Source organism: Merops nubicus, unplaced genomic scaffold (assembly GCF_000691845.1).
Source record: "Merops nubicus isolate BGI_N331 unplaced genomic scaffold, ASM69184v1 scaffold6134, whole genome shotgun sequence".
Lineage (NCBI taxonomy): Eukaryota > Metazoa > Chordata > Aves > Coraciiformes > Meropidae > Merops > Merops nubicus.
This window is the reverse complement of record NW_008602213.1, coordinates 8,538-33,529: the sequence shown is the minus strand read 5'-3', so window position 1 is coordinate 33,529 and position 24,992 is coordinate 8,538. Positions and strand designations below refer to the sequence as shown.

The 24,992-nt window shown below is 36.0% G+C and overlaps 2 protein-coding genes across 2 annotated transcripts in view; one reads left to right on the top strand and one right to left on the bottom strand.

The window, feature by feature from the left end:
* Positions 1-141: 141 nt before the first annotated feature.
* PIGB (phosphatidylinositol glycan anchor biosynthesis, class B) lies at positions 142-8,783 on the top strand (the record flags this gene model as incomplete). Its single annotated transcript, XM_008938271.1, is given in 10 exon segments — positions 142-290; positions 842-946; positions 1,116-1,246; positions 1,838-1,978; positions 2,630-2,681; positions 3,083-3,294; positions 4,485-4,549; positions 6,807-7,017; positions 7,773-7,953; positions 8,530-8,783. Coding segments are annotated over 10 exon segments (1,367 nt in total), but the record flags the coding sequence as incomplete, so codon positions are not given.
* A 177-nt stretch (positions 8,784-8,960) lies between these two features.
* The window catches only part of CCPG1 (cell cycle progression 1), a 20,101-nt gene continuing 4,069 nt past the window's right edge, over positions 8,961-24,992 (bottom strand). The window contains exons 2-8 of the mRNA XM_008938270.1: positions 23,429-23,543; positions 22,393-22,472; positions 22,008-22,215; positions 17,811-18,065; positions 14,154-14,269; positions 11,721-13,126; positions 8,961-9,742 (exon numbers count right to left, since the gene is read on the bottom strand). Coding sequence (XP_008936518.1) covers positions 9,562-9,742; positions 11,721-13,126; positions 14,154-14,269; positions 17,811-18,065; positions 22,008-22,215; positions 22,393-22,472; positions 23,429-23,543 — 2,361 coding nt within the window. The 3' untranslated portion in view covers positions 8,961-9,561. The remainder of the gene's footprint in view (positions 9,743-11,720; positions 13,127-14,153; positions 14,270-17,810; positions 18,066-22,007; positions 22,216-22,392; positions 22,473-23,428; positions 23,544-24,992) is intronic.

The following is a 24,992-nucleotide window of genomic DNA, read 5'->3' as shown; positions in this document are numbered from 1 at the left end:
GCGCTCGGGCAGAGGCCTCCAGGGCGGCAAGGCGTCAGCTTGACCAGTAGCAGAAGCCTCGTTGCACTTGGCCACAGGAGTGAGTGTCTCCACCCGGACAAGCTCGAGAATAACACAGCTCTAATGCAACTTTTTATTCAGTTGTTTCATGTTCTATCCTTAATATAAATAATTATGGCTAACTAACTTGGGAATGGGCAAATGGATTAAGGGGCTATTCATATCCGCTGATCTTTGCAAGCATATACAAAGCTTTACAGCTTCTGGGGAAGGATGATGTTCAGCTGCTGGTGAGTATAATCGAAAAACACATCCACTACTAAAATGCAATTTTAAAGCATTGTATTTAAATTCAGTGTATTTTTATCCTCATCCAGAGCCTTGAATCTGGCAGTTAGAGATGTATGAGCAGAGAGACTTCACTGAAGCGTTTCACATGGGTGCAGAACTCATTCATAGTCACAGTACCAATGCCTGTGAGTGCAAAGGCCTCCATCAATATTCAGTTTCATATTGATGTTGTTTGCCACTATATAACTACTCAGTGGTTCAGTTTTCCAGAGTGTTTAACAGTATATATTTGTACTAAACTCAGTAACAGCAGCCCCTTTTGACTTCTATTGGCAAAGAATTCTGCTTTAAATTTCTCAACACTTTCAGTTGAACTTTAGGCTTTGGCAGAAATACTAGTCTTACTCTTTTAAAAAAAAAGCATGAGAAGTTATAGAAAATATTCACTATTTTCATGTCTGAACAGTTATTCATTAGTGCAGTAGTCCTCTCTTCGAACTTGGAATTGAACAGGTTTGTTGCAAGTAAAATTTTCTCTCTGCTTACACAGATATGGGTCCCTAGACTTGCACAGGCAGTGCTGGCAGCATTTGCTGATGTCAAGCTTTACTTCTTAGTGCAACACCTTGAAAATACAGAAACGGCAAAGTGCGTGGTGAGTGTCAGCCTTTAGAAAATGTTATGCATCTTAATAAACACTGCAGCGTTTATTAAGTGTTAAGCAACAGCAGAATGATAGTCACACCTTGAAGAATTAGCACCTTCATTTAAAACTACAAAAATTGTTTTAATGTTTCTCCCTGTTTGTCCGTAATTATTTTCAGTACTTTTGCCAGCTGTGTTCCTGGTTTACATGGTATTGCTGTACCAGAACTCTAACAAACACCATGGAAACTCTTCTTACCATTTTTGCTCTTTCCTACTATCCGATAAAAGGTTCCAAGATGGGGAGCAGGTGAGAAGCTTTATACTAATACTAGTAATTTTTGGTTTGACACAATAGCAAACTACTGTTTAAAATGCTGACTTTTATCTTAAAATATAAGGCAACCAAAACCACCTCATTCATGTAGCCAGACCTCTAGATCATGTCAGGAACATCAATTCTGGTATTTCCTCTAAAAATTTCTTTGAAGATGCAATACAGCTGGTATGTAAAATGACTATTCTCCAGTTCCCTTACACAAAGTATCACTTTATGGGAAATTTTAAAGGACTGGAATTTATGGTAACTTGGGAAAACATAACAAAAGCTTGTTTGCGATCAGATATAAGTGAACTTGTGGTCATGAGTTTCTATACCAGCTCTCTGTTTCAAAGCAAGTATATGCATCTAGCTAGCAACTGCATTGCTATATAGTTGGCGGCCTTCCAAGTAAAAGAGGGTATCTGCACTGAGAAAATCAGTTCTCTTTGATAACAGTATGAAAAACTTCTGGTTGGAGACATGACAAACATGTCAGTGACTTGTTGAGATGTCACTGCCTGCAAAAGAATCGACCAGAGTTTGATAAATTTGTCTTTTTCTTATATTCCCAAATTCTAGTTGCAAATATTTGGCTTTAGTAGCACTTGCAATTGTTATTCGTCCCACTGCTCTCATCCCATGGATACCTTTGGTCTTCAGTCATTTTTTGCAAGAACAGAGGAAATCAGACCTTGTCCTGTACAACTACATTCCTGTTGGGTAAGTTCTTTCTGAGTTTAAACTATGACTGTGGACAGCTTTATCTTAAGATTGATTTTTACCACTGCGAAGGCAGACAGCCCAAAAACAGCTGATTTCTTGTTAAAAAAAAAAAAAAAAAAATTAGTCCTTTTTCAAAGGTTAGAGAAGGGCCACATTTCTTTTAAATCTGTGTATATGACACTGTATCGGGTCTGGCTGAGCTGATTTTCCCATAGCAGCCCTCCTGATGCAGTGCTTTTGTGCTGGGAGTTAGACGGGTGTGGATAACACCCATGTTGTGACTACCACTGAGCAGTGCTCACACAAAACCGAGGCTCTTTCTTTGGAGGAGGAAAAGGGGAAAGTAGTAGAGCAGTTTGGTGGGCATCTCTTGCTCAGCCAGGGTTAACACTCCACAGATGCAAAAGAGCACTAGGGGAGATTTCGCAAGGGTGAGTCATCAACAGCATTCCAGCTTAATAAGGGATTGTGCCCTTGATACTGGGTGGTGACAGCTGGCCACTGTAAAATGGCTAGGAGTATGGATAATACCAAACGAGTAGGAATTGGGGAGTTTAGATGGCTATTTGGAGAAGAGCTGTATCTTTCTGTACCTGATAAAAAAGCAATTTAGACAGTATCAGTGCAACCAACTTTCCATTTTTGCAGATTGGTCACAGTAGGAACCTCTTTAATAATTGACCGTGTGTTTTTTGGTGAGGTAAGTTGTTTCAAACTCGACTTATAAGCAAAAGGTTGGTTTAGCATTTTAACATGGAAAGATGTTTCAGATTTCTCTACCTTTTGTTGTTTCTGTGGCTATATCTGGCATATGATCTCTAAATATATCCTAAGCCATAAACTCAGTTTTTAAATGATGGACTGTTACTTAAAATCAGTATGCTGAGCTCTCAATAATATCAACAGTAATCAAGAAACTACAAAATTTAAACACTTCTGTGTTTTAATTGCTAAATATAGGTAGTCTGTGATGAGGCTTACTAGAAAAAATCTGAATGCAAACGCTGTATCATTTAAGGCCAGTGATGACTGTATAATTTGGGTGTTGGTTTCCACTTTGCATTTATGTTTAAACATTGCTTCCCCCCTTAAATCTCCCAGTGGGTACTGGTTCAGCTGAACTTCTTGAAATTCAATGTGCTGCAGAATTTGGGAACGTTTTACGGATCTCATCCTTGGCACTGGTACTTCACTCAGGGACTACCAGTGATCTTGGGTACCCATCTGCCTTTCTTTGTTCATGGATGTGTGCTAGCACCTAAAAAGTATCACATCTTTCTGATGGCAGTGATTTGGACAGTGTTGGCATACAGGTAATTTCTCCTTATTGTGACTTTCGTCTTTCAGTGGTTGTATTCTTTTCAAAGCTCATGTCATCTCTAGACTCAAAAAAAGCACAGTATTCAGGTTTTAAGTGATAGAAAACTTGTTAAACTATGCAAACACTCCAGGAAATGCAGTCAGTACAATAGGTTCTAGAAGTTTATGAACTACTACTTTGTGTATTGTTACCAAACATGTATTTTTAGAATTGATTAGATCCTTAAAGAATAAAGCAACTCAGCAGGAAATTCAACAGAAAATTTTAAAAGACTATGCTCAATCATCTAACAGGTGCTTAAAGCAACAACAAAACTAGTTAGAAAACCATTTACTAAATGCCCTTTAAGAAAAATAGCATTTCATTTGGTTCTTTAATACATCTCCATTAATATGGGAGGTTCTTAGTCCCCTAATAACTTACCATTCACGAGTCTACACACAGCTCTGAACATTTATCATATGTCTCATTTTAAGTTGTGAAACAGAAGAAAAGGTCAGCTGTTTCTAAAGCATCAGAATTAACTGTGGATTAAATAAGACACTTTCAGACAAGAAAACATAGAGCAAATTATAAATACTAAGTAATGAATGGTATTAAGACCAGAGTAGCAAGAGAATGCAGCAGACGAGTAGCAAGGCCACAGATGCCATCTCTGCTTTCAGTGAAACTCAAAACTGGACATAGCTCTATTAGTTGTAAGCCTTTATCTTAGTCTGCAAGAACCTGTTTGGTCCCCGTGGCACAACAGTAATCCCCACCAACGCCCCAAAAGTTAGCATAGGAAATTACGTAAAGTTGTATTGGCAGAGGTGAATGTTACTTTGTTAAATACAGATGTGTACTTGAATCTCAGCTTCTCAGCCACGCTTCTTACTTTGTTTTATTACAGCAAACAAATTGGTGAAGTACTAGCTAAGTTATTTCCAGTAGTCATAGAAGTCAGACCAGGTACTGTTATTGGTGCTTAGATAAAACTGACCAAATAGTCTTAATTTGAATGTACTCATGTTCTTAAAAAGTGACAAATTGGATTTTTACTCTAAACTGCTTCAATGCCAAAATTTTTAGTACATGCAGCTGCTTTTTCTTCCAGTCTTCCATGCTCTGTATCATATTTTCTCAAGAGAACCAATGCATTTAAACTTCTATTGCTGTAGCATTATATCTGTTTTATTACAGCATGCTGAGCCATAAAGAATTCAGGTTCATCTATCCAGTATTGCCATTTTGCATGGTTTTTTGTGGTAAGCATTGATTTCAGATGTCTTGCAATCTTCCCTATATATAATTTTTACTTAAAGAGAGACTGTTAATAGTCATTGTAGGTATTTAACAAGGGGTCCTAAGGAACTAGCCTAACCTTTTCTTACAGCTAGGAAAAAAGAAAGAAGAAAAGTAAAAAATGGAACAGCAAGTGACTGAAACACAAGTGGAGAATCTTTAGCATGGGTTGTACTTCCTGAAAAAAAAAAAAAAGAAATGAAAATTGCCTCTAACTTTTTTTTTTTTACAGTGTATTTTGTTTCTTGGTTCCTTTATAGTATTTTCCTATGCCATTCTCTCAAATATACCTGACAAATGCCTTTGTATGCAACAAAAAAAAACTTGAAGTATTCAAAAACTAAAATTATACTTTTCTAGATTCAGGTGTGTTAGTAGAAGACACTAGTTTTGTGTCTGCTCTTGACCAACCACCAACTGGAGGCTACTTTCCACAGTTTTAGAGCAGTTAATGTGATAGCTTTTTCCCTCCAAAAGTGGTACGGTGAATTTGTTAAAACAGGAATAAGTTCCCTAAACCAGTGTGATTTTGCTAACAAAGATTTTTGTGATACTTTTAACAGAAACTTTTAAAACATTCATTTATCTCTTTTTCCTGTTTTGTGTTTTGTTGGTATTGGGTTGGTTTTTTTGTTTGGTTTTTGTTTTAAAAAACAAACCAAACAAAAAGAAAAGAGCATAATAAGGAAGTATTTTGTATTACACAAAATTAGGTGTTAACTGCAGTAGAATATCTATAGGAAAAGTAAAATCCTATTGTAAAGTCTAGTATGGTGAAAAGGATATGAAAGGAAAGATTAAAAATACAAGAACATGAAGCTATACAGCTTCAGTTTAATTAAGTTCAAAATAGATGAATCAATGAAAATTGTAATTTTCTTTAACCTGCTTTGCTAGTCTAACACAAGTAAATCTTATTTCAATGATTTTGCTCTGGGCTGAGATTAAATATGTAATGTGTCTTGGCTTAGTTCAATAGCAGATTTAAGGTGAACCGGTTCCACCTCACACACAGAAAAAACTCCAATCAGAGCACTCTTTTTTTGCTAATATCTTTCTTATCTTTCATCCCTGTAAGAGAATGAGGTCATCTACACAATTTAGCAAGAGCTAGTTATTATCTGTTTGGATACTTTAGTAAAGAGAAACAACAAAAGTTACATAATTACAGTGGTTGCAAAGAGGTCTTTAGACTGCTCAAAATAGTAAACAGAAGGAGAAAAAAAACCACATGAATTTCAAAGTAATTTCCAAGCACACAAAGATAAGCTAAGAGCATTTCACAACAACAATTAAAAAAATGCCTATAAAAGAATGTTTCCACCTGTGTTTAAACCATGGCTAATTAGTGAACTTTGTTTTCATCTGAGATAGAGATCTGCAATTTGTCAGAACAGACCAACTAAGGACTAATTAAACTTACTTGTTACTGACTTCTGAAACAGGCCTCTTCTAACTTGTTTCTTGTGATTCAGTAAAGGTGGTCACAGAGCTAAGCTGCATAAAATATTTTTATCTCCTAATACTGACAAGCACATGACTTAACAGGGGTTTCCAGACTGGCTGCAACATAAAGCTGTCTTCTGTGCCAGGTTCATCTCAGTTGTGGTTGTGAGAAACAAGTTTGCATGGCTGTCTCCCACCCAGAGAAGTGTCCTTCAGGAAGAGTGCAGGAGAAAGGGCAGGGATTGATTAGAGATGGGAAAAGACTGAGGAGAAAGCTTCTCCAAGGATAGCAGGTCAAAAATTAATATCCATAAAGGAATGCTGACACTTTTAGCACGCTGGAGATAAAGAATACCACAGCCATACCAAAGCACATGTAGTCACCGTTTATTCTCGCTCTACTTGACACGTGTGAATGAGAACACACCAGTGAGTCCCCACATATCATTCATCCAAACTCCTGAATGGACTGTTTTTCCCCACAACAAATTAAAATTAATCTCTAAAAGACAGAAAGGACTGGCTTTGAAACCATACTTCTGAAGACAGATAAGGGATTATGATTACACTGTTAAAACCAAGAGTTAATAAGGGCAAAGTCTAACCTTTGAATTTTCATTCAAAGAGTAAAGACTGAAAGAACACTACTAAAATACCTCAAAGCAAGGATGTTACCAGCTGAGTAGTGGTTTTGCAGTAAGTTATGGTAATTTCAAAAATACTGTGAGGAACTGTTAGTATTTGCTTATCTCTAAAACTTCAATGTTTCTGTAGGATGTTCTTTGAAACACCTGAAAGCATGGAAGAAATCTGCAGCAAGTTTCCTGCTTTTATCAAACTTATTCCCAGCCCTGTATACAGGCTTGATTCACCAGCGAGGTTCTCTTGATGTTATGAGTCACATACAGCAACTCTGTAATAACTCTTACCAGTCACACCCGTTTGTCTTCATCATGATGCCGTGCCACTCTACTCCATTGTACAGGTATTAAAACAGTTCACAGTGTACTATATTAAAATCCATGCAGTTAAGCAGAAATTAAGATACCCTCCCACCCCCCAAGTTTAATAGATTGAGATGGATAAACGTATACAGGAAGAGTTTGATTTTTTGTACAAGTAATACAGGATGAATAGGGGAAATACGCCACAGGCTTATACCACAGAATAGAATTCAGCATCTAAGCTTTACTCAGTTTTTGTAAAATAGCTTTCTTTATATAAGGATATGCAGTTAGTCTTATGACTGGTGAAAGTAAGTCATACTGCTCCATTATTGTAACTTTTGTAGCAAAACTAAAAGCTAATTATTTACAGTCAAACTGTATTAATTTTGCCTTTAATTCTGGTGCTAGAGAGTAAAGAAATGTAATTACAATCTACAGTGTCTAAAGTCACTATTCCAAACAGTTTGCAATAGATCCTGGCAAGTAAGCAAAACGTTAAAGCAGATACAAGCAGTGGAGTTGATATGGGGAAAGTACCTTTTTAAGAAAGTGATATTACTGAGATGGTATTTTTATTAAGATAAATCTGCTTTCTGTGAACTGCTAACAACAGTCACGTCAATGTGGGTCTGAATCCACTTGTTCTACTTTTGCATTCATATGAAGTACAGAAGGGGAGAAAATACGACTCTGGAGGAAAGAAAAATAATTATTCGGTTTTGGTTTTGACTGACGTATCTGTAAGTGATGAGTCATTTAAAATCTTAGATATGGGTCAGTTTATCCTCCCTAGTCATGTTCACTGTCCTCTAAAAATGAGATTCCTTCAGTGTCCCCCAGACCTAACAGGAAATGTGAGCTATGCTGATGAAGCAGATGTGTTTTACTCTAATCCACTTGGCTGGCTTAATAAGGAGTTTTACAATGATACATTATTACCCAGTCACTTGATCTTCTTCAGTGTGCTAGAACAGGTATGGTAACTGCAAGATGAAACAAACTAGTTTTGAGGTCAAGTTTCAAACTTAGGGGAGAGTTACAATTCAGATTTTTCAGAATGGTTGTCCACAACTTTTTAAAACACAGCTTGAATTAAAATTTAACCCTCTAGTCCATAATATAGTATAGATACCATTCCCGTGATAGACAGCATTCAGATATGCCCTCTGCTGAAACTCTACATACCATAAAGCAATGTTTAGTGGAATTCTCCTCAAGCCATATTAAAACAAATGTACGGTCCGTTTCCAGCACCATGCACATTTAAGTAAGCAAAACAAAAATGCCTGGAGTGAGAGTATGAGAGTACCTTATCCCCTCGATTCTTTCACTGAGGTCCATGTACTCAAACAACAGTGTCTGGTGGATATCCACTCTGGACAGGACCAAACAGGAGAGGTACCTCTTTTTTTTTTTTAGCAGTCTTAACTACAATAAAGGGTAAAACTTCCTGGGGTCAGTTGAAATTACAGTTTTCAGAAGATTTTGGAACACCGTTCTGATACTCACAACTACACTTTCTGACTGTGGAAACTTATCTTCATTTACAGGAAATATCACCATTTCTAGCTTTAAGGGGCTATGAGAAAACAGGCAGCATCTTTCACACTCATGTACCTCAAGGGCGAGTTGGAAGCTACATCTACATCTACAGGAAAAAAGTGAAATGAATCCTATCTGAAGATAAGTTTCTAGACTTAAGACCTAATGAGATCACTTTTGCATAGCAGTACTATGCTTAGAAGATCTTGTACTGCAGAAAGGAGAGTAGTGAGTCTGAAACTGGGTAAGTCAAACGGAGGAGGTTGGATTAGGCAGCCACTGGCTGTCTGCAAACACAAACCTCTTCCTCAAAGCAACTTCAGGAGCAGTATGGGGGGGGTGGGTGTTGGCCTACCTTACAACACTAGAAAACATCAGGAGAACCAAAGTTACCATGGGATTACTTAATAATAAGACAAGACTTGGACCATTTTTTATAGAACTGTACAGCTACACTAGTTTTGTTTTATAAATAAAGACTTTTACCCACGATGTCTTTTTATTTTTGTTACACAATATGCAGATATGCAAGACACTTCAAGTGCTTAAATCAGCAAGCAGATTAGAATGCAGCACAGCAAATTCTTCACAATTCAACAGGCTCTTGAACCTCTCCCCCCAAAGACAAGAAGCAAGTATAAGATTTCAAAGCACTAACAAATACATGACTGTAATGGAAACCTATTTTTTGAAGGATGAGATGAAGATAGTAGATCAAACACTGGAGTTAATTATTGGTACATTATGCATCACTCAAACTTGAGCTACACTAACAATGCAATTAAGCATATTTTTCATACACAAGTCATTGCATGCCTAGTCTCTGCAATAATACTGCTGGCACCCAAACTCATTACTTCCAAAGAGCAGTTAAAGCAACAGTTCAGAATATGCAAATTAGAAAACTTACTTTTGACCTTCAAGAAAAATGTGTAAAAATCAAATTATTTAGAGAAAAAAAACTTGCATCTTGCTGCTTTGTTGAGTGACAAGTTTCCAGACAGAATGCGAATCCTCATCTTATTTTTACCATAAATTACTCAGTATTTTGGATCAAAGGGTAACTGCCCCAATTCTATTTCAAGATTTGCCGTGTGTCTTCCATGAGTGCGACCGTGTTTATGCCATTTACCTTCTCTTTTGTTACGGTGGTGGTACTTCTGAGCTTGTCTTTCGTGTCTGGAATCTTCAGTTTGTGTAAAAGGCGGCCTTTTGGGTCGACTGCGAAGAGGAAACAAAAGCTTATGACTACTCTTACAAAAGCATTCCCAAAAGCATTTTGAAACACAATTACACTGTCAAGAATACCTTTTAACATGCTGAGGTTGACTGAAAACAAAATTACTGTTAAGCAGTCCTTTCATAAGAAAGATGGACGGGGTGGGTGTTATTTGTCTCTAAATCATCAATAAATAGCATATTTTAAATAAATCCTTTCCAAAGAAAAATGCTCTGCAGCTGGTTGCCCAATGTCCTCTCTAGAATAAAGCCAGGTAAAAGCTTTTTCATTATCCCTACTGTGGTGCTTGAGTGAGGTCTCAACCTGGTTTTCAGTTATTCTATTACATTCTGCTCTATAAAAATAATGCAAACTTTATATAACCTTAGGAAAGCATGCTGTGTAAACACAGGCACTTCAGAGGTTTTCATGTACAGTAAGTACATTTATACAGTGAGAGGCAACCCTGGCAAAGCACTTGCTTACCTGTTGCAGTTGTAAAACAGTCCCAGTATACTATCTGCTGCTATCACATGATGAGCATCTCTAGTCGCCTGCTACACTAAGGCTGTTTTCATCTTCCGTGTTATACAGACATCTCTAGCATAACTATCAATAAATGAATTTGAAATTATGATTTTCTGCAGTGCTCAAATATTTAAATTTTTTTTAAAGTTCATTTTCATACTAAATTAATAAGTATTTGCACTATAACAAAAAATATAAAACTTATGTTACATGTCTGCCAAAACTACACATTAAAAAGGCTACTTGGTAGCTGATAATAGGAGTATCATTCTCATGGTTCAATGTTTAAAGGGAAAGTACCACCTCCCATAATATTTACTAACCCCAAAGTAACTGTATTCAGGCTTCTTGCTGCAATAAAGCACATGAAACAAGCAATACAAGTCCAAAAAAGAAACCTGACTGAAGAACCACACTTTCCTTGATCTAAACTCTAAATATGCTTTGCACTGAATACCGACACAGGGAATCTATTAGGGCTACATGGACAACTTGTATTGCATTACAAATTAGTTAACATATCACAGTTTTTCTTGCCTGACCAGAACAGATACTGGCACAAGGGACTATATAACTGGTTTTATAATAGCAATGACACATAAAATATATACTCAAGTGACCCGGACAGAAGCAGTTCCACACCACGCATGAAGGCTGCTTGCTTTGTTGTCTTTCACAAAGATCGACACACCAGACACAGTCGGCTACATCTAGCTCCCTTGGGCCAAACAGGCAGCATGCCACAACTGCTCTGTAGAAACCCTTAAGAGTATACCAGTAGATACGGAAAAGTAACATAAGAGACAACTCATGCCAAGGACCTTTGTAAGCAAGCCTGAACAAAATTCAGTCAGGATTAGGATCTGAACAAAAGCCTGTTAGTTGAGTAGCTCTGCTGTGGGCATCCAGACTAACACAGTATTCTACTAAACTGCAAGAAAGTAGTGAAATTCCTGAAAAGCCAGCACGGAATATACCTGCCAGAACAGGACTTAGAGACTGCTCAAATTTACCCCCAAACCTTCTCATTCAGGGATGGATAACAAGGAGTCCTAGTTAACGCTTTTTTTGAGATAGTTATTCATTCCACCAGATAGACAATCATAGCTGATAGGCAATCATAGCAATCACAGTCTAAGGTAATTGTGCTTGCAGTTACACAGCTTTCTAAAGAACTCAGTACAAGTAATGGACTGTGCTATGCAGAGTGCACCTGGAGTGCCTCCCAAACATCAACATACAAAACTTGTATATAAAGGTACCACAGATCCACTTTCTATAACACAACTAGTATTTCCATTGAGTCCTTCAGAAAGTCTTCTAGCATATATATATACACACAAACACATACGCATACATGCTAGAACACCACCTACTGGAATAAGGGCACTAGTTGTCTTTATAAAGACTCCTTCCTTGTGTTTAACAAGTTCAGGAAACATGGAAACAAACCTGGGTCCATACTGGGGTGAATTATCATAATGAAAGTAGTATCTGTAGATGTATTTGTCCAAATCCTCAAAAACTTTTCCATCATTATTTTGGTATTCCTTCATATCTTCCAGGTAATCCTTGACATCATTAACAAAATCAGTGAACAGCATCTGGTCATGTATAAATATCCCATTATGAAAAAACTTATTGATGAAATTTTCTAGCTCTCTCCAGTGATGAAAGTTACGTACAACTTGCTGCAAATACTTTCTCATTAGCCGATTAAATTCGTCCACCCTGATAGGATCTGACACCCTGTTAAAGAGGCTAGTGAATTCTTGATGAGCACATTCAAAAATTCCAGAGCAGCCCTTCAGGGCAAACTGATGTTTTCTATTACAGAAGGGATCATTGAGGCATTTCTGTGAATCTGCATCTTTTTCAAATGTTGTAAACGGACGTTTTCTTCCATCCTGGAACTCTTTTGGCATGTTAGGTCCCCTGTAATGCATGTGCTTCAGATTCTCATAAGAGTTATGTTTTCGGTAAAACGTTCGAGCTTTCTTGTTTGCCTCTTGTCTTTTGTCATTTGGCTTTCTCTCCTTTTCATCAAAAATGTTTTTTGTGGTGTCTTTGAAGTGTCTGAATGTAGACTTTACAGAATCTGAGAATTTTTTCAGGTTTTCTTTCACTGCTTCTTTAGCCTGCTTAATCTTTTCTTTATGGTGCCTAACAAACTCTTTTGTGGAATTTTTCATAGCATCAAAAGTTTCTTTAACTGAACCAAAAAATGATTCCTTTGATTTCTTTTTAGTCCTACTTTGCCCTTTTGCACCTTTCTTTTGTCCCTTTTCATTCATTTCTTGTTTTTCAGTTTGGTGTTTCGCTTCAACATACAGCTTCTCCCATAAGTCAGAGCGTTGCTGCTCAAAGTTTAGCTTTTTTTCTAGTTCTGCTAGTCTCCCTCTCAGACTTTCTATTTCTCGATTTTCTCTTAATGCATCATCATCATTAGCACTGTCTGGTGTTCGACGAGAACTTAACTGTTCCAGTTCTTTTTTTAGCCCTTCTGTAATGTGCCGTTCTTTGTCCAGTTCTCTCCTTAACATCTGTGCCTCTGCAAAAAGGGTTTCCTTTTGCCTAAGAAAGTTGTGGTTTCTTTGCTTTTCCTCTTCCAAATGTTCCCTTAGTTTCTGATTTTCCATTACAATAGACTCAGTGCTAGTACCTTTGTCTTCTAAGTGTCTAATTTGTTGTCGTAGCTTCCTTAATTCTTCCTGAAGTGAGGCCAAAGCTTTTTCTTCCTTCTCTAGAGATTCTCTTAAGTGCTGATTTTCTGCAGCAAGACTTTTTTTTTGAGATTCAAAGGATTTCTTCTCCACATCAGTAGAAGTCAAACATGTGGCAAGATCTCCCTTGAGTGACTAACAAAACCAAGAAGAAAACAAGCAAAAAAATACTACCATTAGAATCATTACAATTTCAACTAGAAAGATGAGACCAAGGTAGCCCACACAGTTTACTTGTCATTTTGCATCCAGTGACACATATTGCAGCAAGCTGCAAAAATAGAGCTAGTTTGTTTATCTCAGATAGACACACTAGCACTTTTTTTTGGAAACAAAGACCATGTGAGAGGCTCCTTCTTCCAGATAGAAGGTCATCACCCTTGCTTGTATTGCTTTAACTAGCTGAAGGATAGTAAACCGAGTATATGAATTGTAACATCCTAAAGGGATATGAAAATGTGCACGTTTGCTGTCAATTTATGTTCAGCAAACTGGGTTTACAAATTGCAAAACCAAATACATTAGCAGAAGCAAGAGCATTCAACAGCTGGGGCTGAAATTCAGCAACGGATTTTGAACCAATTTGTTGCTGAAAATATATGTTCATGTTAACCATATCCTAACAAAAGGATCTTCCCTGTCTCTTGGCATCCCTGAAAAACTCTAGATTTAAACATACTGAACTATGTATAAATGCTGCTATCAGCAACAGTCTTCTCTCTGAATGATTTAACAGTAAAACCCCAAAAGTTAAGTATTTAAAAAGTTAATAACCACTGACAAGTTAGAAAACAAATTCATAAAACCTGTAGGTTCACCTTATAATAGGTTTTTACCAGCACGTTCTACTTCAGCTGTCTTCGTTAAGGACAATCTGGCATTATGTCATAGGGGAAGAGACACTTTCTGGGTACAGATAACTTCTAGACCTACTACCCATGATGTTTAAACACATTCCATTATAAATTTGATCAAAATACAGAACCTTTGTCAAGAATTCAAGAATTATGGGGAAATAAAAACACCATACTCTAAGAACTTACTAAAGAAACAAATGTAATAGATTTATGTGATAATTTCACTTTGTGAAATGATGTGATAACTACACACATAATGACAAGATAACTGAGTTACTTCCAGCTAAACTCATACCTACCCCCACTCTGTGATACATTTTATCTCCTTCCTCTTGTTGGCACTGGTAAAGGTCATCTTTCATATCTTTTAACTCACGTGTCTTTGTCACCAGCTGCTGACGCTTCTGGATCTGTATTGTACCTACAAAAAAACTTCCTTTTGGTAGTCTGACTTAGATTAAGTAGTTAGAGGAATAGATGAATTTAAATATCATCTTCATTTTCTCTGCAAATTCAAAAGCAGTTTTACCTTGCAATTTCTCCCCAGTACTTACTAGTAACTGTTCCTCTGTAACAAAATAAAATTACTAAACCAGACTGTTATATTCTGATTCTGTTTCTTCTAAAGAATTTCTCAAACAGACACCAAATTTTTTTTTTTTTTTTAATGATAAGAAATTACAGAATTTTGGAATACTACAGAGAAGTAAGTTAGATACAAAACAATAAAAGTTATGCAGGAAAGGATATGTGTGACTTTCTTCTAATATTTTTATTAGCGTGCAAGCCATCTAGGATAAAAGGGAGACCAGTAGTCTGTGCTTTATCCATTTCAGAACTACAACCCTTACTGTTAAGTAAAGTCACATGAATAAGAGGATATTAGCACTGTATTTAAACTTTCATGCATAAACACAATTATTACACACTGCTCACAAAGCAGCAAGTATTCATAGGCTCTACCTTGTCATTCTTATTCAGTGAAGGCCGAAGAGCAAGCAAATATCTTCTGTCTTTCAATTGTTAGAGAAAGGCTGAGAGACACTACTGTTCTGAAAAAAATTTTTATACTAGCCACCAATTTTTTCCATCAAGTAAAACTTCTTTAATGATACTTCCCTATCTATATATTTTCTGTAAATCCTAACACTGATGTAATTTTTGTTTCTTGGCTTTTAAAATTCTCATGAATTGACTCTACAGCAGACAGCAACAGCAAGTTTTTAGTTCCTTCCAAACCAATGCAGCATAGGCAGAGTTCTATTTCTGTATTGAAAGGCCAGGGAAAATGTATTATTAAATGGAAGAAATTCTAGAAATACTATTACACTAGGAAATTTTTTGTGATCTCTTAATTCCTATTTAATTTATTGTCACCTATGAACTTAAAAAACAGCTCTCTGTTAAACTAAGTTAAACTTCAATAAGTTCAATCCAGCTAATGAAAAGCAAAATTTTTACAGCAATGACTTTAAGTTTGCAGAGACCTAATAAACACTTATTGGAAGCATGGATCCTTGCATAAGTGAATTTTTTTATACCAACAGTAGCTTTGGTTTTCATATTTATGTCTTATAGATATTTTTGATGAAGTCCATTTACCCAAAGAATCTGAAGACTGCATATGAAAAATCATCGCAGTATAAGGAGTTCATGTTAAGAGGAATCTGAATTACAGAAAAACACCTAAAACGTGTTCCCCTCCTTTTCAAGAATTGTAATTTATATACGGCAAGCAAAAATTACATTTAGCAACAAAAAGGGTAGTAAAGACATTGAAGATGCACATAATGAGATACCATTCCTCAGGAATTGGTTTGTGTTTCCAGATAGTACTGAAAGAATCTGGAGGATACTGTGATTTCAAGTAATCTATCCAAATTCCTAGCATTAACAGCAATATTCTCTGTTTGCAAGACATTCTTCTCGCAAGGGCTTCCTAACTTTAGCTTTTCCAGTTACTTGTTTTCCTGGAAAGCTTGCCATCTTTCAGATCTCCTTCCTGGAGCATCATGAAGCCAGCTAACATGGTTTAATACTGAATAGGATGCAGTTATTAATTAACACCTAATCCTAGCTGCTTTCTACATCTTTAAAAGTCAAAGGGGTCCTGGAGCTCTAGCTAAACAGCAAAAACATTGATAGAAAGGAGAAAAAAAAAAAAAAAACAAAAAAAAACAAAAAAAAAAAAAAAAAAAAAAAAAAAAAAAAAAAAAAAAAAAAAACAAAAAAAAAAAAAAAAAACACCACAAAAACACACAACCACCAAACATGAAGAGCAACACTTTCCAATCCTCTTACAGGACAATTAGCCTAGCATTAGAAGACTGCTGTGAAAAACATTCATTCCATGCTGAATCACAAAAATGCAAAGTAGTCCTCTAGGAAGATGGATTTCTCTTTGCAAGTTTGTTTACAAAAAAAAAAAAACAAAACACAAAAAAAACCACACCACACAGACACCACAGAAGGACAGAAAGCAGAGTTCAATTTCCTTTCTAATGGTAGAAAGAATAGTGTTTTGCTTCTTCAAGTGAAAGTTCTTGGTTATGTGATAACTAAAGCCACACAGCTGGCTTCCTTCTGCTGAGCCTGCTGTCGTCACTGACGACAATTTTTATTTAGAAGTACAGATTCAACGAATGAAGAAGTGAATCTCTTAATAAAGATATGACTCTGAGTACATTTACAAAATGTATTTATCATCTGTAGAGCTCAAAGGTCTTTAAAGGGTTACTATTTATCATTAACCCAAATTTAAACACAGGAAAAGATTAACAGAACCGAAGCCTCACGTTACCACCACAAAGCACTAGCACTATACAGATGGGTGTAGCTGCGTCCCTCCCTGCTTCTAGCACACCAATACACCAATCAGTTTTTTTATAACAGCTACTAATAGCTGCAGCTTCTAAATAAAAAGTATTTTACATGGCTGGATTCCCACAGACACTAGTAATTTTCAAGATTTGCTTATTTTGATACAAGTATGCATACATATAAGGATGTATGTGTACACATGCACACAGGCACAATTTAAAAAGTAAATCTGAAAGCAAGCACCCACAATACATCACTCATGACTCTTACCTTCAGGTTTACCTAAGAACAACAACAACAGAAAAGAAAAAAATGTCAAGTATAAATGTCAAAATAAATGTCAAAATTTAGAGCCCTAACACTTAGTCAAGACCAAAGACAATGAGAATCATACTCCAAGTCTTCTTATGAAGGCACATCTTCATATAAAATTACTCAGGAAAAATTACTAAGAATTAAATGCTATTGTTGTTATCATAACATGTGCACGTTAGAAGATCAGGACTGTATGGCATAGATTTAGGTCTGGAATGAGTTCTGCTGCTTTGCTAAGTGGAGTAACAACCTGCTTCATGCTTGTCTTCAGGCAACATGCTGAACTCGGAAAAACTGCTGCTATCCTGGATTCCCTAAACCACTCTGGAATTGCAATGACAACTACAGCATATTTTTCTCCACTAAAGAGAGAAAAAAATATTGATAATATTAACTCCTTTAAAAACATCCCTTCTTCTTACATTTGCTAGACGAGTACCTATGGGACAAGAGCCTGCACTAACTCTCTGAACACTCTTAGGAATGGTAAGGGCTGCCACAAATTTATTTCAAAATAAAAGACATGAAAAAACGAAGAGTACACTCCACATTATAAGAACAACAAGAAATTTCCATCTGGAAGGGCAACCAACAATTTTTATTTACTTTAAAATCAAAGTAGTGAATATTAACTACAATTGCACCACTGAAGGGCCTCCCTATATTATCCATACATTAGCAGTTGCTTTTTCTCATTTTCAGATTTAGACTCTAAGCAGAGAACAAGAAAACAAAAAAAAAAAAAAGATACAAACCCAGAGTCACAATAAAACGGTATTTGTTATGCAAGATGTTGATTCTATGCATTTTCTTTTCTACAAACTCACCATAGAAGTGTCCAAAGCCCATGCTGATTGCAATCACCAAAGCTAGTATGATGCATCTGTTAAGGCCACTACTGAACTGGCGTTTGTGCTGCTCTTCTCTGGGAGGTTCGGACTCTGGTTCAGGAGGTGAGCCACCATCAGCCTCAGAACTAGAGATCAGTCTCTTCTTAGCCCGACGTTTTCTTACTGTGGGACTGGACTGACTGCTAGTTTCATCACTACTTGATTCATCATTGCTAGCCTGCGATGAAAAAACTGAAAGCGAACATAGAATAGTCTTTAAAATACATTTGTTGCTTTTAAAATAAATTTGAGTACTAAAACCATCATTTATGCAAAATATATTTGGCATTTATTATGTTTTTATTAACACTAAAACCAAAAAAACTCCCAATGTGATAGTTTGTGCTGGATATTATGCAAAGAATGCTTGGTCGCAAAAATTAAGGATTCATTTTTTAAAAGGAAAAGAGAGAGAAGCAAGAAATCATCAGAAAGAAACTGTACCACATTTCTCCATACCTAATCAGTCACTCATTAGAAAGTGTTTCTTTCAGACAATCGTGTCTCTTAAAACATCTACACGTACTACCTCTGAAAACTCCTGCGAAGTAGAAAGGTTAAGAATTCAGTTTTCCTTCTCTTACCAACATTGAGACTGAACTAGTTAATATAAAAGAGCAACATAAAGGCTTGCTAAAATAAAGCCCCTAAAATACAGACATGACTTTATTATATTCTCTCAAAAAACTTAATTCTATCGTCTACCTACAGCAGCAGACAAAATTCCATTAACATAGATACTATAAATATCCAGATCTTTACACTGAAAAATTTAAATACACAATTTTATTTACTTTTATTATTTATCATATGCTACCTGCTAACATCTGTACCCACCTTTCAAAAAGGGCATTTTCAACCACTACTGCACAGAAAGAACCACTCAGGAACTCATGTTTGTCCTGCCCTAGCACTCTGAATCCAAAACGCTTCTATTACCTGACTGATCTTTTGGAAGATTGAATCAGCCAAGACTTGAGATAAGAACAAATTCTAACCATTAAAAAAAGTCTCTCATAGCATTTTTGTGAAATGGTATTTATGATACCGTTTGTATGTTTGTGTTCCTACTGCCCAAAAGCCATATATTCTAATGGGGGAAATAAGAGCTGTAATTGCTTGTTGCCATTACTGGCACATACTTGCTGCTTGCACTCTAAATAAATTTCTATAACCCATTATATAAGTAACAATTATTTAATCTCCCTCCTTTGAAAGAATCATTTTCAAGTGTAAGGCAAGTAACAAAAAGAAACAGCAGCAGGGTGAAAAAGAAGCTTTCAAATATCTAAGCTCATGTACCTAATTCACATGCCCCACACAGAGTCGATGTGATCAATGCAGCCTCCAGCACATGACGAAGTGCTCCTGCTCGGACACTAAATCTGATGCTTGCAATGACACAATGCTAATGTCCCTCCTAGAAATATGTTTGTTTGTTCTCATATCAGCGATCACTGCTCAAATGTAAATATATAAATACTGACTTACTGTCCTTGAACATTCACAAGCAAGAATCACTTATCTGAGCAAAGCCATGCACCACTGAACAGACGGGAATGCCAAGCAGTGACAGCTGTTAGCTATAAAGGGCACTACCAATTAACATTCTTCACTCAAATTCCAACTTAATAGAAATGATTGCATCAATCTCAGAAGAGATTTCCAATTAGCATCTGGAATACATGTCTAATTTCTGACTCCATGTACAAGCAACATGTCAGATAATGAAAGATAACTTCCCCTCTTACTAAAAAGATCCATTTTAGTCAATTAGTCAAACCAGACTGACCAAGCAGACACTGCAATGAAGACAAATTACCTAAACATCTACTTGACATGCAGATTCTTAAATGAATTTATGCTGCTTGCCAGAAAAGGCCACTATTTAGGATCAGTCAGTTAAGCAAATGCACACTTCCCCAGTCCTGGACAATAAAGACAAGCTTTCAGAAATTAATCAGGAGAGATCTATTTTTACTAAAATTCAGAGGTCAGACATTGTAAAGGGATTACACAGGACACAATTAATAAGACAGGTGTTAGTTACTATTGCTTATTTGGGGTCCTTTAGAGTTTTTTTTCAACCACCAGAGAAGCTTACATATCCAGAATACAACAGCAGTTAAGGAACAAGACGCTTATAGCCAAATAGGAAATTCTTTGAAATACACTGGACAGCAAAGAATAGGGGGAAAACAAACAAACAATCAGAAAGCAAAGAGGAAAAGCTGTAAGACACTTAAAGCCATTCACAGGCACTTATTGGCAAGTTGTCAACAGCATGACACTTTCGGGCAAGAATGACACTGCCTTACAGCTGCAGTAAGAATTCTGCAAAAACACTGTGCTCGAACATTCACAGGATAAAAAGGTAAAGGAAATTAAGTGTGACCATAATAGCAGTCCAAAATTATAGCTCCTGCCACAATTTTCAAGCGTCAGACCTACACTAGAAACCAGATGAAGTAACAGTGTCAGTTAAGAATGTGATTTGCTTTGCCATTTCTGCATAGACATGACTCAAGCCTAGATGCAGTCTATTTCAGTACATGAGCAGTTCTGCTAATTAGCTACATTGGTGAAGCAATATTAAAACATTTCTGGTTGCATGGTGAAGACAGCCTAAACAGGAATTGGTTTGCAAATAAAAGTGGCAGAAAAATCCTTGTAGAAAATTATCTACATTAGGAAAATTTGAAGCTCATCCTTTCCAGGACAATAGAAAACTCAAGAAGTGGATGGCAAAAAATTTCCATTGCCAAGGAGTGGCATGAAAATTTTGACTGCAAAATATCTGTACAGATATTTTCTATAATACTTGGTCAATCAAATGCACAGCACTACAGACCACGCTGAGATCAGCTTATGTTAGAAGGAAGAAATTCTTTCTGTCAGTCACACATACATCTGGAATGCAACAAGAACCACTCATGTCAGCACACACATTAAAACATATTACAAACCTTACTGATGCCCATTCCAAAGTTACATGTAAGTTTAACATTTCTCAAACAAAACACTGACTGCTTAGCCAAATTCTTCACTGAGGACTGGCTTTCAGCATCTGTCTGGAATATCACTACTTTCAGATCAAGTCAGATTGCTACTGATAATTTTAAGAACACTCCATGCAAGCCACAAGCAATCAGCTTTACATAAGCTGATCGAATTTGATCACACCACCTTGGAAAGGAAGACTGCGAGAGACATGCTCTTTCACCTCATTTCCCCATCCCCTTACACAACCAGGAATCTTCCTCAGCTTCTCCAGCCAACTGACTTGTGTATATAAAAACAGAGGGGAGAAAAACAAAAACAAAATAAAGTTCTTTTAGGGCTGAGTTCTAAAAATACAAGTCAACTAAATTTTAAATTAAAATGCTGTCAAGTCATCCAGGAGACTTAAAGAAGGTGACAGGTTTGTTACAAATCATCAACTCACTGTTCATAATTAGATGCTAAGCTCTAATTTCCTAATTCCAGTGGATACTATACAGATACATTAATGTTTAACGATGCTTTATTCTACTTTAAAGATAAAACAGTATTTTAAGAAAAACTGTGCTCTTGTAATAAACTTACTTTGAAAGACAAGAATCAGTAACACAGAAGTATTATAGAGAATAAAGAAAACAGAAGATTACAATTAAGCAACTAAATTAAAAAAGACGACTAGGGAACTAGAGAGAAGTAACAAAAGCAAGGAAGTTTTTTTATTTGAGTTTGTTGGGGTTTTGCTTATTTGGCTTTAATTGGCCAAATATTCATATCCTTCCCTCCTGAATATTACACGCTGAATATTTCTGCCCAGAGAAAACCTACAATTACTCTATGAAAAAAAAGTAATTTTAATTTTTAAAAAAAGATGCTAGAAATCTACTTTCTGTTTAAAATAGAGAACACTTAGAGGAAAGAATGCTTTCAAATAAAAAGACTGCAGACATACTTGGATAAAGTGTTGAGTTAGGGCAACTACAGTTGTCCTAGAGACTGCAAATACTGGGGTATGTACTCAAGACCAACTGTCCACCCCTCTCCACACAAAGAAGGTTCCCTAAACAAAGATTATTCTTTTTTATCCCCCCTGGTGAAATTTTTGCACACAGTTGCTTAGTAATTTATTGCTCTTACCAGTTTCTAGATGGGAAAACGCATATTGACTGCTAGAGGAAGAACCCATGTTAAAATCTTCCGAACTTTGAACTTCTTCACCATCAGCTGGAACTTCCTCCTGACTCTGAGCTTCTTCTGGTTTTGGAGCTTCAAGTGTAACAATGTCAGAATCATCACTAACAGTTCCAATGCAGGACCCATCATCAGAGATTTTTCCTTTCTTTTCCTTAGGGAAATGGACAATGTAAAAGTTATTCAGATACATACAACGAAGTAATTTTTTAAAAATAGCAAGAATTTAAAAAAAAAAAAAATAGTATCTTTATTTTAATGCCTTCAAAACATTGCTTGGCATCGTCAGATGGGGCTTACAGAAGCTTCTGAGTAACATAACATAATTTACCTCTGAAACTGTCTGAGTCTCCTCAAAATCAGAGAGAGTATTTTCTGCCACTGCCATCTCCCCATCATTGTTGCACTGAGCTATATAAATAAGAAGAGGAAAAATGCAAACAAACAAGAGATTAAAAAAAATTATGCTCCCTCCCATATAATATTAAAATATATGTAATTGTGACACATTTCCATTTTCCACTTATATCAGGGAAGGTTTTCTAAAAATATAAGAAATCTCAATTTTAATATCCCTTAACAAACATCAGATTCCAATTTATCATTATTTAATACAATGCTTTGGAGGATACTTAAACTGAAATGCTCAGAATGCAATTACCTATAAATGACAAGTACGGTTAGATAAAAACCGACACTATAATATAAGTTGATACCACAGTACATTTATGCACTAGGGTAATTAAAATATTTTCCAGATAGTCATTGGAGTTTGAGAGTCTACTCTTGTTGCCACAGGGAGAAATTATAAGTTTGGAAATATGGCCAAGTTCAGTTTAGTCAACTGCACACTGAACCTGTTATGCCAGCATTCTCATATAAATATTAAAAAAATGAGTATTAAATTTAGTAATTAAAGTAAGTGGAAGGATTTTCATTAGATTGATATGCAACAGATTTACACTTCCAACTCAAGAAATGCTAACTGTGTCACAATGTTATTTCTGAGGTATAAGAGCATTGATGCTTCCTTCCAAACTACTCTTATTTGCTCTGTAACATTATTAAGGAATATTTCTTTTAATAGCACTCCTATAAACCATCTTCCAGCAACACCAGTATATACTATTCTGTAACGTGTCTAAAGCATTGACAGAATGAAAGGCTTTCTACTAATTTCATCTAGTTCAAGAAAAAAATTACTAAAGTTGATGACAGTACTTTCCATTCCAGTAATGAACCAAGTATTTTGACAGAGGCCTACAAGGTATACAAACTCTAATAAAAATACTGATTTTGCACCAGTGCAGATACATGCATACAGCAGATACTTATTTTATGAGACTGCTCCTTTTTTAATATCTTACCTTGCAAATCAACTGGTTGCTCCTCTTCTTGCAGAGAAACATATTCTTCTGAAACAAGCTCATGGTTGTCATTTGTGCTTCCATTTTCTGAAGTCACCGTCTCTATGTCAGACCCCTGGAGTTGAAGAGTTTTGAAAGAACATTACAGTTATTGGGGTTCCTCCCAGTAAAGCAGAAGGAATCGGCTACAAAAAAACAGAACATTAATAAGAGAAACAGAAGAGAACAACCTTTAAAACTGAAGATTTTAATCAAAGCAAAGCAAGGAAAACACCAAGTAATTAACTAGAGGGAAACAACTATTAGTAATACTTATTACATATTGAAAAAAGACAGAAGAGGACAATTATAGGGGGGGAAAAAAAAAAAAAAGAATCCACACAACCTACGAACAATTCAGGCATCAATTAATAACTATGCTAAGTATTTTAAATAACTACTTTCTATTAGCTTTTTGAGACCTATTGTTTAAAGAGAATTCAAAGAAACTGAGAAGTTTGTCAAACAACTTTTGAATATGGGATCTAATTCTTGCACACACGTCCATGTATTGTATGCAAATACACACACCCTCCCCAAAAAAACAGAACTTCCAAGAGTACCATCACGAACTACTAATAAGTACTGCTACCAGGAAAAAATACGTATAATTCAATACCTGTCAGGAACTTTGAATGGGTGTTTTACTAGTACAACTCTGAAAACAGCAAAACAAATCTTTATACTATCTCTAAATTTGATTTCTGTCTTTAACCCAGCAAGGAGCCTTAGACATCAGTCAGCTGCCAGCCAGCAACAACCTTCAGAGCAGAATAAGAACTGAAGATGAATAACAAATTGAAGAGTGCAGGGCACAAAGTCAAGCAATGTGACTATAATTCTAGATACTTAATCTTTATATTGTTATTTTAGTTTGAAAGAACTGATGGAACAGAAATAAGGTTATTATAAAACTATAAACAAGCAAAAGGTACTGAAAAATACTAAGTCACCCTGATCCATAAATAACTTGAGCTGTTTCTGTAAACAGAGATAGTTACTTGTGCAACAGCAGGTGTGAAATTACAGTAGTAGTAACACTTCCAGATCAGTTTCGCTAGATGGCTCATTTCAGCATTCAAGCAAACACATGCTTTTGTTTCTCAGAAGAGACTGTACTTCAAGAAGATTAGACACCTCAGAAAGAGTTGCCCAAGATACACTCTGCAATCACGTTACGAAGTTAAGTTCCTCTTTAAAAGCCTACAAAAATTAACCGCTTTAGTAATTTGACAACTACTTTGTATTTTGACTACAGAATTACCATCATTTTAATCTCAAATGTTTTGCAGAAATTTGCAGCTCAAATATAAATAACCTATTGAAATCTGAGTGAGATCTCAGGAAAGAAAATACAAAATTATTGGGGGTTTTGGGCTTGGTTGGGTTTTGTAGAAAGGTACATAGCTTTATTCTGTGACAATTGCTCTCTGGTATAATAGAATAATGACTTTCACTTCTTAAGTTGTGAAGAAGAAAAAGAACAACAAAAAATTTTGCTTGCCTAGGCTCTACTATATGGCAA